This window comes from Rhincodon typus, chromosome 29 (genome assembly GCF_021869965.1).
Source record: "Rhincodon typus isolate 14 chromosome 29, sRhiTyp1.1, whole genome shotgun sequence".
Taxonomy (NCBI): Eukaryota; Metazoa; Chordata; class Chondrichthyes; order Orectolobiformes; family Rhincodontidae; genus Rhincodon; species Rhincodon typus.
The window spans coordinates 14,073,335-14,087,370 of NC_063360.1; the positions used below are offsets into that span (position 1 = coordinate 14,073,335).

The 14,036-nt window shown below is 39.0% G+C and overlaps 1 protein-coding gene across 5 annotated transcripts in view; it reads left to right on the forward strand.

Moving 5' to 3' along the window:
* Positions 1-14,036, forward strand: part of LOC109921754 (heterogeneous nuclear ribonucleoprotein M-like) — a 37,651-nt gene that overhangs the window by 9,849 nt on the left and 13,766 nt on the right. For all 5 annotated transcript variants that reach the window (XM_048613961.1, XM_048613962.1, XM_048613964.1 and 2 more), the window contains 6 exons: positions 93-290; positions 4,311-4,464; positions 4,670-4,719; positions 5,389-5,449; positions 7,119-7,235; positions 12,619-12,672. In XM_048613961.1, the coding sequence (XP_048469918.1) occupies positions 93-290; positions 4,311-4,464; positions 4,670-4,719; positions 5,389-5,449; positions 7,119-7,235; positions 12,619-12,672 (634 nt within the window). The remainder of the gene's footprint in view (positions 1-92; positions 291-4,310; positions 4,465-4,669; positions 4,720-5,388; positions 5,450-7,118; positions 7,236-12,618; positions 12,673-14,036) is intronic.

Below are 14,036 nucleotides of genomic sequence, written 5' to 3' on the forward strand. Positions count from 1 at the left end.
CAGTATTTAAATTAATGTTTTGTTGTTTACTTTTTAAGATGGTGGGCAGTTTTTCTACCAGCATAATTTTAACTTTTTTCCTCCATATATAGGATTTGGATGGTGAGCACGCAAGACGTATGATGCAGAAGTTTGGCGGTTTTGACCGAATGGGAATGGGTGGTGGAGGTGGTGTTGGTGGTCCTGGAATGAATATCCCACCTGCACTCTTGCATAATTCTCATGTCCCCAGAGATGTTCTCAATGCCCTGCAGGCTGGCAGGCTTGGAAGTACCATCTTCATTGTTAATGTGAGTTTGTTGAGGCTAACAATATCTATGTGCAACTCTTTAATAAAATCTTAAATGAAATTTGAGAAAAAGTATCATGCATACTTCCAGCAATATAAAAGTTTGAGAAAACTGCAAAACGTTTTCTATGGTAACAAGGCAGTTATTTTTAACTCCTTCATGTGCATTATCCTCTTTGTATGTTCCCACCCTGCCTGTTTCTCTAATAGTCAGTAACACTTGTGACCGACTCAATTCTGCATCAGAAATAACGAGTTGTGGGCCTTGGGAGTAAGAAGTAAGACAGAAAAAGAATGCTGCTATAGATTTTCAGTTGTTTCACCGAACAAGTAAGCAACGGGATGTTTTTGGAAACATTTGGAAATTGAATTGAGATTGAGAAGATAGTTATACCATTCTGTCTACTGTAATTTCGCCACATTCATACTTTAATTGGCTCTAATTGCAGTATACCTTTTGCATAATTCTGAAACAGAAACTGAAGCACTTTTAGTTGTGGGGTGGGGAGGTGGGAATTGGTAAAACTAGGTTATGCCAATCTTATTTCATTCTCAAAACGCAAGTGACAGCTTTTCGAATTAAAGTGCTTTGCTACACGAGTTGCTCTTAAATGTCCTGATCTTTTGTGGATCATTGTCTTGGTGAATCACATCATTGAAGACTAAAGTTGGATCAGTGCTGCTCATTTCCCAAGTCTCGGGTCACTTAGACTAGTCACTGAAGTCAGCAATTGGGACAATTGTTTCCATAAAGTAACACTTTAGGAACGGCACTATCTATCATTTAGGTTCCTTGTTTTTATTCTGGAAATGGTAAAATTGATTTCTTGTCCAATACTGCTGATATTCTCACTTTCTGTTCTTTCTCTGGGGAAAGAAATGTTAATTACTTTCTTATTTTGGTGCCCTTTATCTGTTGCTTAGAGTATGAGACAATTTAATTTGTACATCTAAATTGCCTACACATCTTAAGTATTTAAATGTGCCTGATGAGCTTACACTTGAGAATAAATTAGTCTTTTCAGTTCAACCCACTGAGTTCTGAGTCATTCCCTGGACTAGGTCTAATGACAGTATTAATGTGATCTAATAATGCATTCTGTATTAGAGACAAAGTTTGAAGACAAAACTCAATGTTCTAGAAAAGGCATCATGCATCTTGATTGATCAAGTCATTCAGCTTAAACATATGTTCCGCAAGCTTTTGATTTCTGGTTACTTGGTTTCAATAATCTCTTCTCCAAAAGCCTTGATTCTCTTGCCTGTTCTGTTACATGAAACAGATTATTAATCTAAGTCATTTGCATTCTCCTTCTAATTAATCTTGATTTTTTAAAAAAATCTCATTTCAGTTGAGCTCCATTTACTACCTGTTTTCCAATGACTTTATTCATTTCAGATTCCTTTAGATTGTCAGTGACTAACTGGTTTTTGTCAGCAGGAAGCTGCATAATATTAACTCTTAAGTTCCCGAAGAGTTATAAACAGTGGTGAGAATGACCTAATAGAACTCTTGTTTGCAAGTAGTTGACATGCACCAAAGCATGCTTTGCTGTATACTGTTCAGTGTCTCAACTCATGTTTGACATCCTTTCCTGAAGGATCCACCTTGTGAATCTTATGTGAAACTGAGTTTCTGAAATCCAGAGAGGTAACAATATTGCCTTGCTTCCATCTATAGTTGTAGCTTGTGGAAATCCCTGGTTGGACTGCTATTTGTTGCTCTTGAGAAGGTGCTGGTGATCTGCCTTGTATACAGACAACAGCAGTTCTGTAGGTAAACACATAATGCTGCTGGGGAGGGAATTCCAGGATTTTGACCTAACAACACTGAAGTAATAGTGATATACTTCAAATTGGAGATAGCAGGTGTTGGTATTCTCATGTAATTGTTGCCCATGCCATTCTAGGTTGAAGCACTTGTGTTAGAAAGTGCTGTCTAAGCAGCTGTGGTTATTTTCTGCAGTGTATCTAGTAGATGGTGCACATAAGGGAACTGAACTTCAACGGTGTGGGGAGTGGATGCTTGTGGATGTGATAATGAAGTGGATTGCTTTGTCCTGGATGGCATCAAGCCTCATTGTTGCTGGAGCTGCACACATCGAAGCAAGTTGGGAATGTTCCATCACAGTATTGAATTATGGATTGTAGATGGTGGACAAACTTTGGGGAGTCAGGTGGTGAGTTAACTGCTGCAGGAGTCTGAGCCTCTGACCACCTCATGTAACCATAGTATTTATATGTCCATTTCACTTTCTGGTTAGTGGAAGATTAAGTTAATCTTGAATGTTGAAGAGGTGGTGGTTGCATTCTCCTTTTAGAGTCAGTGTGGCATGAATGTTACTTACCACTTCTCAGCCAAAGCTTGGATATTTTCCAGCTTGCTATATTTGGATGTGAACTGCTTATCTATCTGAAGTCACAAATAGTGCTGAACATTGTGTAATTATCAGCAAACATCCTCACTTCTGATCTTGCGATGGAGGGAAGATGAATGATGAAGCAGCTGAAGTTGGTTGGGGCTTGGATGCCACCCTGAAGAGTTTGTGCAGAAATGCGCTAGAACTAAGATGAAAGATGATCATTAGTCATAACTATCTACCTTTGGGCAAGATATGGTTCCAATCACTGGGAGTTTCCCTGATTCCCATTGACTCCAACTTGGCTAGGTCTCCTTGATGCCACGCTGTGTTAAATGCAGCCTTGATGTTAGTGGCAGTTCAGTCACCTCAGCTCTTTGAAGTCAGCTGTTTTGTCCGTATTTGAATCCAGTCTGTAATGAGCTCGAGCTATGTGGCTCTGGCAGAGCCCAAACTGGGTGTTGCTGAGCACGTGCTGCTTCATGGCAATGGTGACGACATCATCTACCACTCTACTGTTGATCATGAGTGAACTGGGGTGGTAATTGGCTGGACTGCATTTGTCCTTTTTTTTAATTGAACAGCAAATAACTGTGCAGTCTTCCACATTGTCAAGTAAATGCCAGTGTTGTGGCTATACTGGAACAGCTTCACTAGGGACACAGCAGATTCTGGAACAAGTCTTCAGTACTATTGCCAGAATGTTATTAGGACCCATAGCCTTTGCAGAATCCACTACCACCAACTGTTTCTTGATATTGTGGAGTGAATCATGTTGACCAAAGACTGGTATGTGTGATGCTGGAGGAGGGGGAGATATATCATCCATTTGGCACTTCTGGCTAAGAGTTGCTGCGAATGCTTCAGCCTTGGCTATTAGACTGATGTGCTAGGCTTTACTATTATTGAGGTGCATATTTGTTGAACTCCTTCCTTTAGTGAGATGTTTAATTGTTTGCCACCATTTATGATTGGATGTGGCAGGACTCTGATTTGATCCATTAGCTATGGGTATGGAATTGCTTAGCTCTGTCTTTTTTTTTTGCTGCTTAGCTGTTTTAGCTTGCAAGTAGCACTGTTCAGCTTCTCCAGGTTGCCAGCTTATTTTTAGGAATACCAACAGCTGCTCTTGGCATGTCCTCCCGCACTCTTCATTCAGTCGGGTTTGATCTCCTGGCTTCATGATAGTGGAGTTGAAGATATGCCATGCCATGTGTTTGCAGATTATGGTGTACGAATCTGCTGTTGACATTTCACGGATTCTCAGTCTGAGTTGCTAGACCTGTGATATCTGCCCCATTTGGCATAGTGCCAAAAACATGACACATTGAGTGTACAGATCTTTAGTCTCTACAAGTGCAGTAGCCACTCTTTGCTACTGTCATGGACAGATGCACCAGTCTATTCAAGTCTCATTCTCCACATGTAAACCAACGTCCACAATCATATAATTTTCATTCCCTTGCTCCAGTCTGTCTCATTGCAGCGACCTCTTCTATTTTGACTATTGTTCGATTACAAAATTGATTCAGCAGGTCTGATGTGCACTGAGCCATTTTTCCTGTTTATTTAAAAAAAAAGCAATACACGGGAAAGTAGACCTTGTATATGATTTCCCCTCTGCTTAGCAGATATTAATTTTATGACTTGTTATTTTACAGCTTGATTTCAAAGTCGGATGGAAAAAATTGAAGGAAGTTTTTTCCATGGCAGGCTCTGTGGTACGGGCAGACATTGTGGAAGACAAAGATGGGAAAAGTCGTGGAATGGGCACTGTAACTTTTGAACGCCCAATTGAAGCTGTTCAAGCAATATGTATCCTTTAGTATTTAAAATGTGGAATTTGGCATTGGTTCATCGATGACTAGCCGTAGAATGTAACAAGAGTTACCTGATTTGAAATGATTAATCTGTCAAAAAGCATAACTTGTCCTGTACTGTTTGTGTTTCCAATCAGTATTGTACCAGAATATTGTCAATGCATATCTGAAACATTTAGAGTTCCTTAATGTCTGTCTAGCAATGTTCAATGGACAGCTTCTGTACGACAGGCCTATGCATATCAAGATGGTAAGTTTTCACCTAGTCTGCACATTCAATATTTATGAAAGCAAGTACATATTGTTGGTTTCAGGTTTTCACTTCAGAATTATTCATGCAATTGCATTAATTTGTTAATATCTGTTTTTCATAAGTATAAATTAGGTTGCAACTTTTGGAGAGAATTTGAAGGCTTTAGAACACTAAAAAATTCAATGTATTTCCCTTGAGTAGTGTATAATATGAATAATTTTCTAAATTTTTTTGACATGAAGACTTATAGTGGAGATATTTTTGAGAACTTGGGTGTTGAGTCCTCACCTTCTCCTCAATTGTGAGAAGCATTGCAGCCAAGCTGAAACTGGTTTCAACTGGTGTACATGTGTATACTTTGCAGAAGGTGTCACTAGGCTGATTATTTGGTTTTCATTGAGAACATGCCCAGTTCCAGAAGTTTAGGCATATTGAGACAGGTAATGTTTTCTGTGTGGCTAAGGCTGAGAATAGCCAGGCATATAAATATCAAAACTCATTATTTCAAGTTAGCACTGTCCTGATGATATATCAGTGCTGAAAATGCTGTCCGCAAGACCTCTAACAGGAAATCCTGTTGTTTCAAAAACTAAATTAATAATATCATTCATTATTGTTCCATAACACTTGCTTTGTTTTAAAAAAAAGCTTTTGATTTTCTTGTAGGATGACAAATCCATGCCGAAGAATAACTTCTATGGTGCCGACCGCACTCCTCAACTTCCTAGTATGTATTTTTGAAACTATGAAATTTCATGTAGCTTCCTATTTGGTTTAATTTTTTTAAAAAGCAAGATCTATACTTAATACTGCATACGTCGAAGTTTCAATCTGAAATTAGACTATTTATCTCAACTAGTCTGTTCCTCTAACAGGAATCATTTTTTTTCTAATCTCATTTACCCACCCTAATTCCATATTCTTTTGCTCTCTTTTTCCTATCTATTGAAAGTAGTCTCAGTATTGACAGTTTTTGCTTTAACCATTGATCATGGAAGTGAATTCCACAGACATGGTTACATAACTAACTTTACACCTTGTTCTTCGAAATCTCACCCTATGTTTGATATTGTACTCGTGATTTCTTACAGTATATTTTCAGCTGAGTCCCTGCTTCTATCTCCTGTGTCTTTCTCCTTAACTTGAAGAATGATCATATTGCTCTTGTTCTTTTTTTTAAAAAAAAACTAGTTCCAAATTCAAACTTTGAAACCTTTTCAAAGAAATGTATGCTTTCATTTTAACATAGTCAGTTCTGATGTGGCAAATCTGCATGTGAATATTAAGTAAGGGGCCACTTAACAGTTGAGAGTAGGGAATTATGATGTTTTGCTATTTCTAAAGTCTGGTACAGAGACCACATGTCGTGATCCTTCTTGTACGTTTGGCAAGAGATGAGCTAACTTGGCACTGGATCCTTCTTGGTCTGTATACCTCAGTTGAGTTTAAAGTTAAGCCCTTGGAGATTAGGGGATGCTTTTAAAATTGTGTGTATTTTGGAATTTACCCTTTTACATTGTTCTTTTTAAAACTGAAAATTCTAGCTATTAAAAAGATAATGTACAGTAATACTGCAATAATTAAGCCATTTATCACTTAGATTGCAAAATAACATCTGCAAATCTTGGTAAGAAAAACATTTAAAATCAACAATCCACTTGAATTTAGTGGAACTGCTTTTTTATTTTGTTCCACCAAGTGGCACTGTTGCACTTTATAAACTGGTCAATGTATTGCTAATCTTTCTGTTCACTAAATGATTAGCAAAATAGTAGCTGTTCAAATCTTGTTTTGGTGTAAGCTTTTAAATTCTTTGACACTATACAAGAACCTCTTAACAATTTGACAATATTTGAATATGTTACAAGTGAGATTGTAACAGCTTTTTAGTATTGTAGCCAATCTTTGTGTTCTAGTGAGCATTTTCCTTCTCTTAGAATAAATCACAGCAAATCAGTGGAGAGCCTATATTTGGCAAAGCTAAATTTTACGAGAGTTCTCAAACTATAACCAAATAAGGCTGTGAAAGGTGCTAAATGTTAACTGTTTCATTGAACAAGTAAAATAATGTATAGATTAAATCTTTATTTGTCTTATTTGTGTATGACTTGATTTTTCTGGTGGAATTGTAGTTTTCTATATAAAAGTAAAAGCTTACAGTTATCATTTTATCTTACTGTAAACCTGCCCTAGTATTTGTGTTTGCACATGTTAACTCCAGGTTTCTAATATTAATTTGTAAATGACAATTCTCATGCTGGCCAATATCCATCATATACTAGTGTCAAGTGGATCTGTGCTGTGCTAGTTTTATATTTAGAATGCTTGTACTTTGAAGATTTTCTGAAGTGTGATCACTTCTGCTCTTCTGATATGTCAACTTGCTTCAATTATAGAGGGACTTGGTGGTGTTGGTATGGGCCTAGGACCTGGTGGCCAGCCGCTTGATGCCAGAGATCTGAATTCTGGAATGGGAAATGCTGGACCTAGAGACATGGGTCCAGGCATGGGAGGTATGCATTGTAGTTTTGATAACCTTTTGAGTCTCATGGGTGTCCTGTGCCTTTTTTCCCCTTGATCCATTGAGACACAATCTCTGTTTTACCTGAGAATGGTTACCTCAGTGTTATGAAATTTTCCTCAAATTATAGCTTTACATTCCATCCTACAAGCAAATGGGAAATTAATGAGGTAAAGAATGGATCATTGCTGCCCCTCTGCCCCAAGAAATTAAAACTGAAATTCCCAAAGAGGAGCACCTCGCCGTATAATCTGTAAAAGGAGTGTGAAAAGGAGTGAACCTGTCTTTCAGTAACTTCTAGTGGTTAAATCGAATAAATCCCTGACGCTCATGTTAAAATCAACCAGTAACAATTTATTTATGTAACTTCAACAGTGAACAAATTAACTATTAATAAACCAAATAAATCCCTCAACTGTTAACTATTCCTGAATAAAACAAGATTCTAACAACAGTATGCTGTTCCAATAAATACAACTCCCACTTATATAAAAATAATATAATTTAATCTGTTTGAATTACATCCAGGTTACATCTTCCAGAATGTTCTGTGCCTTCTCTGTCAAGCCTTTGTCAGGAATGCAATCTCCATCGTGCTGTTGGCGCTGATAATATTTTAGATGATGTTTTCTCTAAGACATAGAGCTGAGAGCTGTTTTCTCTATCAGATGGCAATTAGCTTTGCCATCTTTAGAACTTCCCCCTTTTATATGCCAGGTGACATCCGATTCTTACAATTGGATTGGTCCCAGGTTGTCAAATCCGATTCAAATTTGATGGGTTTTTGGTATCGAAGTGCCTGTTTCAGCTTGATTGGCTAAGTTCAAAACCTGTTGTCTTGGTAGAAATGCTGCTTGGCCATGCAAATGGTATGGCCTTTCGATACAACTGTTTCAGTTCAGGTGCTGTCTGTACTTGTAAACATTCAAGCTGCTCACAGACATCTCCAAGCACAGAAAAAGCATACACTTTTAAAGGGACCACGCAATGCTTTCCCCCCTGCAACCAGGCATTTTACAAACACCAAATTCTAATGTCCTGCCTCCTGATTTGCATATACTCTACCCAGTGTAACAACCTAGTTAATGGATATATTTGTTATAAGATCTAGTTAAGTGGCATCTGTGCATCAACTTTTCTTCATTCCTGGAGCTGGGATTGAGAGGAATCCACAGACTGCTTGTAAAAGAATAGTGGAGGAGTTCCTCTATGTATCTGTAGGTGAAAATAAATTAAAGGCACAAAGACTATTGACTCCTTTTTAGTGACTCACCGTCTCAAGTACCTTAAGTCTAAATATCATCCTGCTGGTTCTTCTCTGAAACTTTGCTATGGAACCTGTAATCATGATACATCCCAAGGTACATCACAGAAGCGTTTATGAAAGAAACCAAACTGGGTGCAGTATCATCTATGTGGCCTGATCAGAACTTTGTTTATAGAGAATAATGTTGTGCTCTTCTTAAAAAAAAAATCAAATCACCATAGTCTTAACAGACCATAGGACTGCTCTCTTGTGAGAGAGAGACACTGGTGGTGATGCAACCCAAGGGCCACATTACTTCAAGCGAGGGGAGAGGTCGAGAAGGGATGGTTCCTTCATGGTAACATCAGCTGGTGATGGGGATTGAACCCACGCGTCACACTGCTTCGCAAACCAACAGTCCAGCCAACTGAGCTAAACTGATCTTCATTGACAGTTGTCCTGGCAGTATGTTTTTGCTCTTGCAATTAGCTCTTGCTAAATACTTGATTCCTCAATAGATTTGAGTATGTAGCTATGCACAATGTATACTTGTAATTGGGTGAAGGCAGTTTTCAAGTATAATGCAACATTATTTGGGTAAAAAGACATATACCAAGTATGATTCCATTTGCCAACTGCATTTATACTTATCTAAATTTATTTTGCTGCTTTGAAGTTCTTCCAACCACACGTATTGTTATAAAGCAGAGATTGACCCTGCCTCCGAGGACTAAAATAGAAACACCCAAAGAGGAGTACCTTGCCCTATAATTTGTTAAAAAGGAGTGAGAGAAGTGATGTAACCTGCCTTTTGAACATCATCTAATGGTTAACTAAAAGCAATCTCTGACACTCACTTTAAAATCAAGTTGCAATTCACTTATCTAACTGCTGTAATGTTAGTATTTTGTGCTGGCTGCAGAGAAAACGTGGTCTAGATCTCTTACTTCTGGATCAGAGCTTCTAGTTGAATGACACTACCAGAAGGATGTGGCAGCTTTAGAGATAGTACTGAGAAGGTTCACCAGGATTTTGCCAGTCTCCAGGGCATTGGCTGAGGAAAGATTAAAAAGACTAGCTTTGTTTTCACTGGAAAGACAGTGGCTGGGAAACCTGAGAGACGTCTTTAAAAAAATTGAGGCATAGATCGGGTGATAGTCAGGGTTGAAGTTTGAATTACAAGGGGGTACAAGGTTCAAAGTGAGAGGGAGAAAACTTCAGGGAGATATGCAGGGGGAAGTTTTTCACGCAGAGCGTGGTAGGAGCCTGGAGCGCACTGCCAGAAGAGATGGTGGAAGCTATGGAGTTTAAAAAGAGGCACCTAGATGGTTACATGAATAGGGAGGGAAGAGAGGGATACAGACTGCATAAGGGCAGATTGTTTGATTAATTATTAGTTAGGGCTTGATCATTGGCACAGGTTTGGAGGGGTGAAGGGCCTGTTCCCATGCTGTACTTCTCTGTTCTGTTCTAACAGTGAACAAATAAGTTAAACTATTAACAAACTGGATAAACCCTTTCTAACTACTAGCTGTTTCCAAATAAAGTAAGATTCTAATGGTATGCTCTTCCAATAAATACAAGCCCCACTTATATGAAATAAAAATGAAAATTAGAATTTAGTCTGTCAAAATTACAGTCAAGTTACATGTCTTCTGGAGTGTTCTTTACCTTTTGAATGTTCTGTCAGGAACGCCTTCTTAGTCACTTCTTCTGTCAGGGATACTAACTACTTGTGCCATAGATACCTTTTTGATTTAGATGGTACTTTGTCTAAAACTTAGACACAGAGAGCCGACGATTCTCTCTTGAGCTGTGAGCTATTAACTCTGGCAGATGGTAGTTTGCTCTCTTTGCCTGACTGCCCCGTTTTGTACCCTTGATGAATAAGATTGGTCCTGTGTTGTCAAAACCATCCAATTTAAATTTAATTGGCTTTTAGTGTCCAAGTGCCTGATTGAAATTGACTAAATTTGAAACTTGTTGATTTGGTCACCAAAGCTGCTGCTTAGTCTAACTGTGGCCTCTTGATACAAATGTTTCAGTTCGGGTACTCTCTTGTTCACCTGCAAACACAAGCTGCTGCCCCCCTCCTTTTTGAATCTTAAGCATAGAAAAAGCATGTGGACTTGTTGGGCCAAATGGCTTGTTTCCACACTGTAGAGATTCTATGATCTTTTAAACGGACCATGCACTACTTTTCTCCCTTAGAATTTGGTGTACGCAAAATATTAACTTCCTGCTTCCTAATCCACAAGTACTGTACCCGACTTTGCAACAGTATACAAATTTAAGGTCAGCTCTTCAGTATTGTTGACAGATATGGTGGAAGCAGCAGTCCCGACAGTGAGCATATTGAGACTCCAATAATAACTGGTCCTTATGAAGCTCCACTACTGTTAATAACCACTTAGGAGTGCTCCTAGAGTATGTAGCAGTTCCCTGTTATCTTAAAATCTGTCTGCTCATCCCACTAACGTATGTGAAAGCTTTCTCCAATACTTTTTGGAGATGAAGCTGCATTGTATTGACTCCTTTCAATATCTGCCATGAAATCAAACTTATTTTCTGTACAAACTAATGTAGTAGTATTCGTAAATACAATTAACAGCTCCATGAATTGTGGAGTTAGCATTATTGTTATGCATAGATACCAGGACATTTTGTAGAATAATGACTGCCGCATTGTTGGAAGCCCAACAATTTTCAGTAGCATCATCGATAACCATCCCTCCGTGTGTCATATGTGGGATTGATCATTTATTGATCCTGTCAGGTTTGCTTTGTACTCGTCTGATAAGTGAAACAGGTTGTCAATTCATGTTTTTAAACAATATGAAGCCTTAGGTTTGCAAACATCAGAACATTTTCTATAGACATGATCAGATTGGAATGTTTGGTGTGGATGAGTTGGACTGAACGCCTGTTTCCATGTTTTGTGGCTGACTGTTATTTCAAACAATTTTCTATAAGTGACAAAGTACCACTATATCCTCCAATGTCAATGGTAACTCTATCAAGAACTTGGATGCTTAAATTGGCCAGCTGTATGTACTAACTATGTATTATTTGGGCAGAGTCTGAGAGCTCTGGAATCACCAACATCATTTAGAGCAAACGTCATATAGGTCAAAGCAGATTGCTTATCCATCCATCCATTGCATTGCAAGTGCACTTAGCCAGCACATATTCTGTAGCCAAAGTATAGTAGCAGTGTGTCAAGATCTTCCAACCCTCAACCTGAAGAGGAAGTCTCTTGTGAGACTATGATGACCTTGTAGTTTCCATCTTAAGGTTCTGTACTGTCATGACTTGGATGTGCTTCTTGTAACCTTTGACATTACGTATTAAAAGCTATGCAGAAGTAGTGTTAACATGAATACTGCTGTGCTTGAAGAAAGAAAAGCCACCAATGCCTCCACAGGAATACACTGTATGGACAATGTGAGCTTGTCAGATGCATCTCATGAACAGATAATAGGGGATTACTGCTTGCATGCCTATGACCTCAAAATGGGGGAAAATATGTACAAAACATTTAAGTAGTTATGTAATCACTGTAACAAAGGATACAGAAAGGTGAACCAGTTACGCAGAAGACCGGCCTAGGAATTGGAGAAAGTCGTGCTGCTGTGCTTACACATCAGTGATTATTAGTGGCAAAAATGTCACTGGACAGCATGTACTTTTGAATTGGTGCTGCTGTAATATAGTCCTAAATGTGTAAGCTAGAAAACTTCGTTTCAAAAATGGGCTGCGTTTTAGTTTTCAGGTATCATCTCTCCAATCCCTGTGAGCTATTAATTCCTAAATAAGGGAATAACCCAGGCTGTTTACTATCAGCCTTCTGACTTGTATACTGCTCCTTTAGTCTGTTTCTTAATACACAAAACGTTGTGTCCTAAAGCTTTAATAGTACTAATCCAATGGCTTTGCTCACTGAACTGAATTTTATTAGGCTTTATTTGGTTCTGTCTGCATTGCATGTTCTGTAAGTGGTCAAGATCAAACTAAATACTTCTGGTATATTTCAGTTTTAGTTAACCCATGTGTATCTAACATGAAAACATGTGTATTGAAAAGTATTTGTTCTTCAATGTGATCATTCAAATCTATTCCTTCCCAACAGGAATGGGAATGGATGGAATGGGATTTGGTGGCATGAATCGGATGGGAGGTGGCGGTAAGTCTTACAGAGTGCAATTTGGAGCTTTTTACTTGACCTAATTAATACAAGCATTAGTTAACTTGCCATATGCTGGACTTGTTTTACAAACTTTTAATTGTGACAAGATTAAAATGCTTTCTCATCTGGCAACCCTTGACATGGTTTGAAGTACATGCAGTTATGTCCCTCGTGATGCTTGATATCAAGCTTGTATTCGACTGAGTGTGGCATCAAGGAAGCACTAGTGAAACTGGAATCAAAAGGTAACGGTGTAAACTCTCCACTGGTTGGAGTCACACATGGCACATAAGTGGTTGTCGTTGTTGAAGATCAGTCATCTGAGCTCCGGGAGATCTATGGCAGTTCCTCAGGATAGTGTCCTAGGCCCAATCATTTCAGCTGCTTCATAGTCAACCTTCCCACTGCCATAAGGTTAGAGCAGGGATGTTTGCAGATGATGGCACAGTGATTAGCATCATTTGCAGCTTCTCAGACACTGAAACAGTCCATGTCCAAATGCAACAAGATCTGGACAGTATCCAGGCATGGGCTGACAAGTGGCAAGTCTCATTCATGTCTCACACATGCTAGGCAATGACCACCAGTAAGTGACAATGTAACCACTGCTCCTCTGCATTACCATGACTGAATCCCTGACTGTTGTCATGCCTGGGGTTACCATTGACCAAAAATGCAACTAGATTCACCCTATGAATACAGTGGCTACAAGAGCAAGTCAGAGGCCAGGAATACTGGAGAGTAACTCTCCATCTGACTCTCCAAAGCCTGGCCATCATCTGCAAGACAAAGCTAGGTGTGTGATAAAATACTCCCCGCTTCCTGATTGGGTGTAGGTCCAACAAAAAACCATGACCACTTCCATCTAGCAGAACAAGGGGAGCAGATACATGGGACATCCACCACCTGCAAGTTTCCCTCCAAGCCAGTCACCATCCTGACTCGGAAATATGTTACTGTTTCTTTGTTGCTAGGTAAAAATCTTGGAATTTCCTGCTTAAGGACATTGTGAGTTAACCCACAGGTGGATTGCAGGAGTTCAACAAGGCAGCTCATCACCACCTTCTCAAGGGTAACTAGGGACGAGCAAAAAGTGCTGGCTGGCCGGCCAGCCAGCGATGCCCACGTCCCACGAATGAATTGGGGAAAGAACCATGGAAGTCTTGTGGGTATTTGAATGTAGTAAATTCATACTTCATTTTAAGCAAGCAGAAACTGGCGATGGCAGTATTTTTTTCTAGCCAGAAACGTGTACTCTAGATGGCTGAAATTGCTGCTGAGAGGTATTTGTATGCCTAAACATATGCAGAACTAGCCCTCCTCCAGGGTGACTTGATTTAATGTTCGTTTCCCTCGTGGCA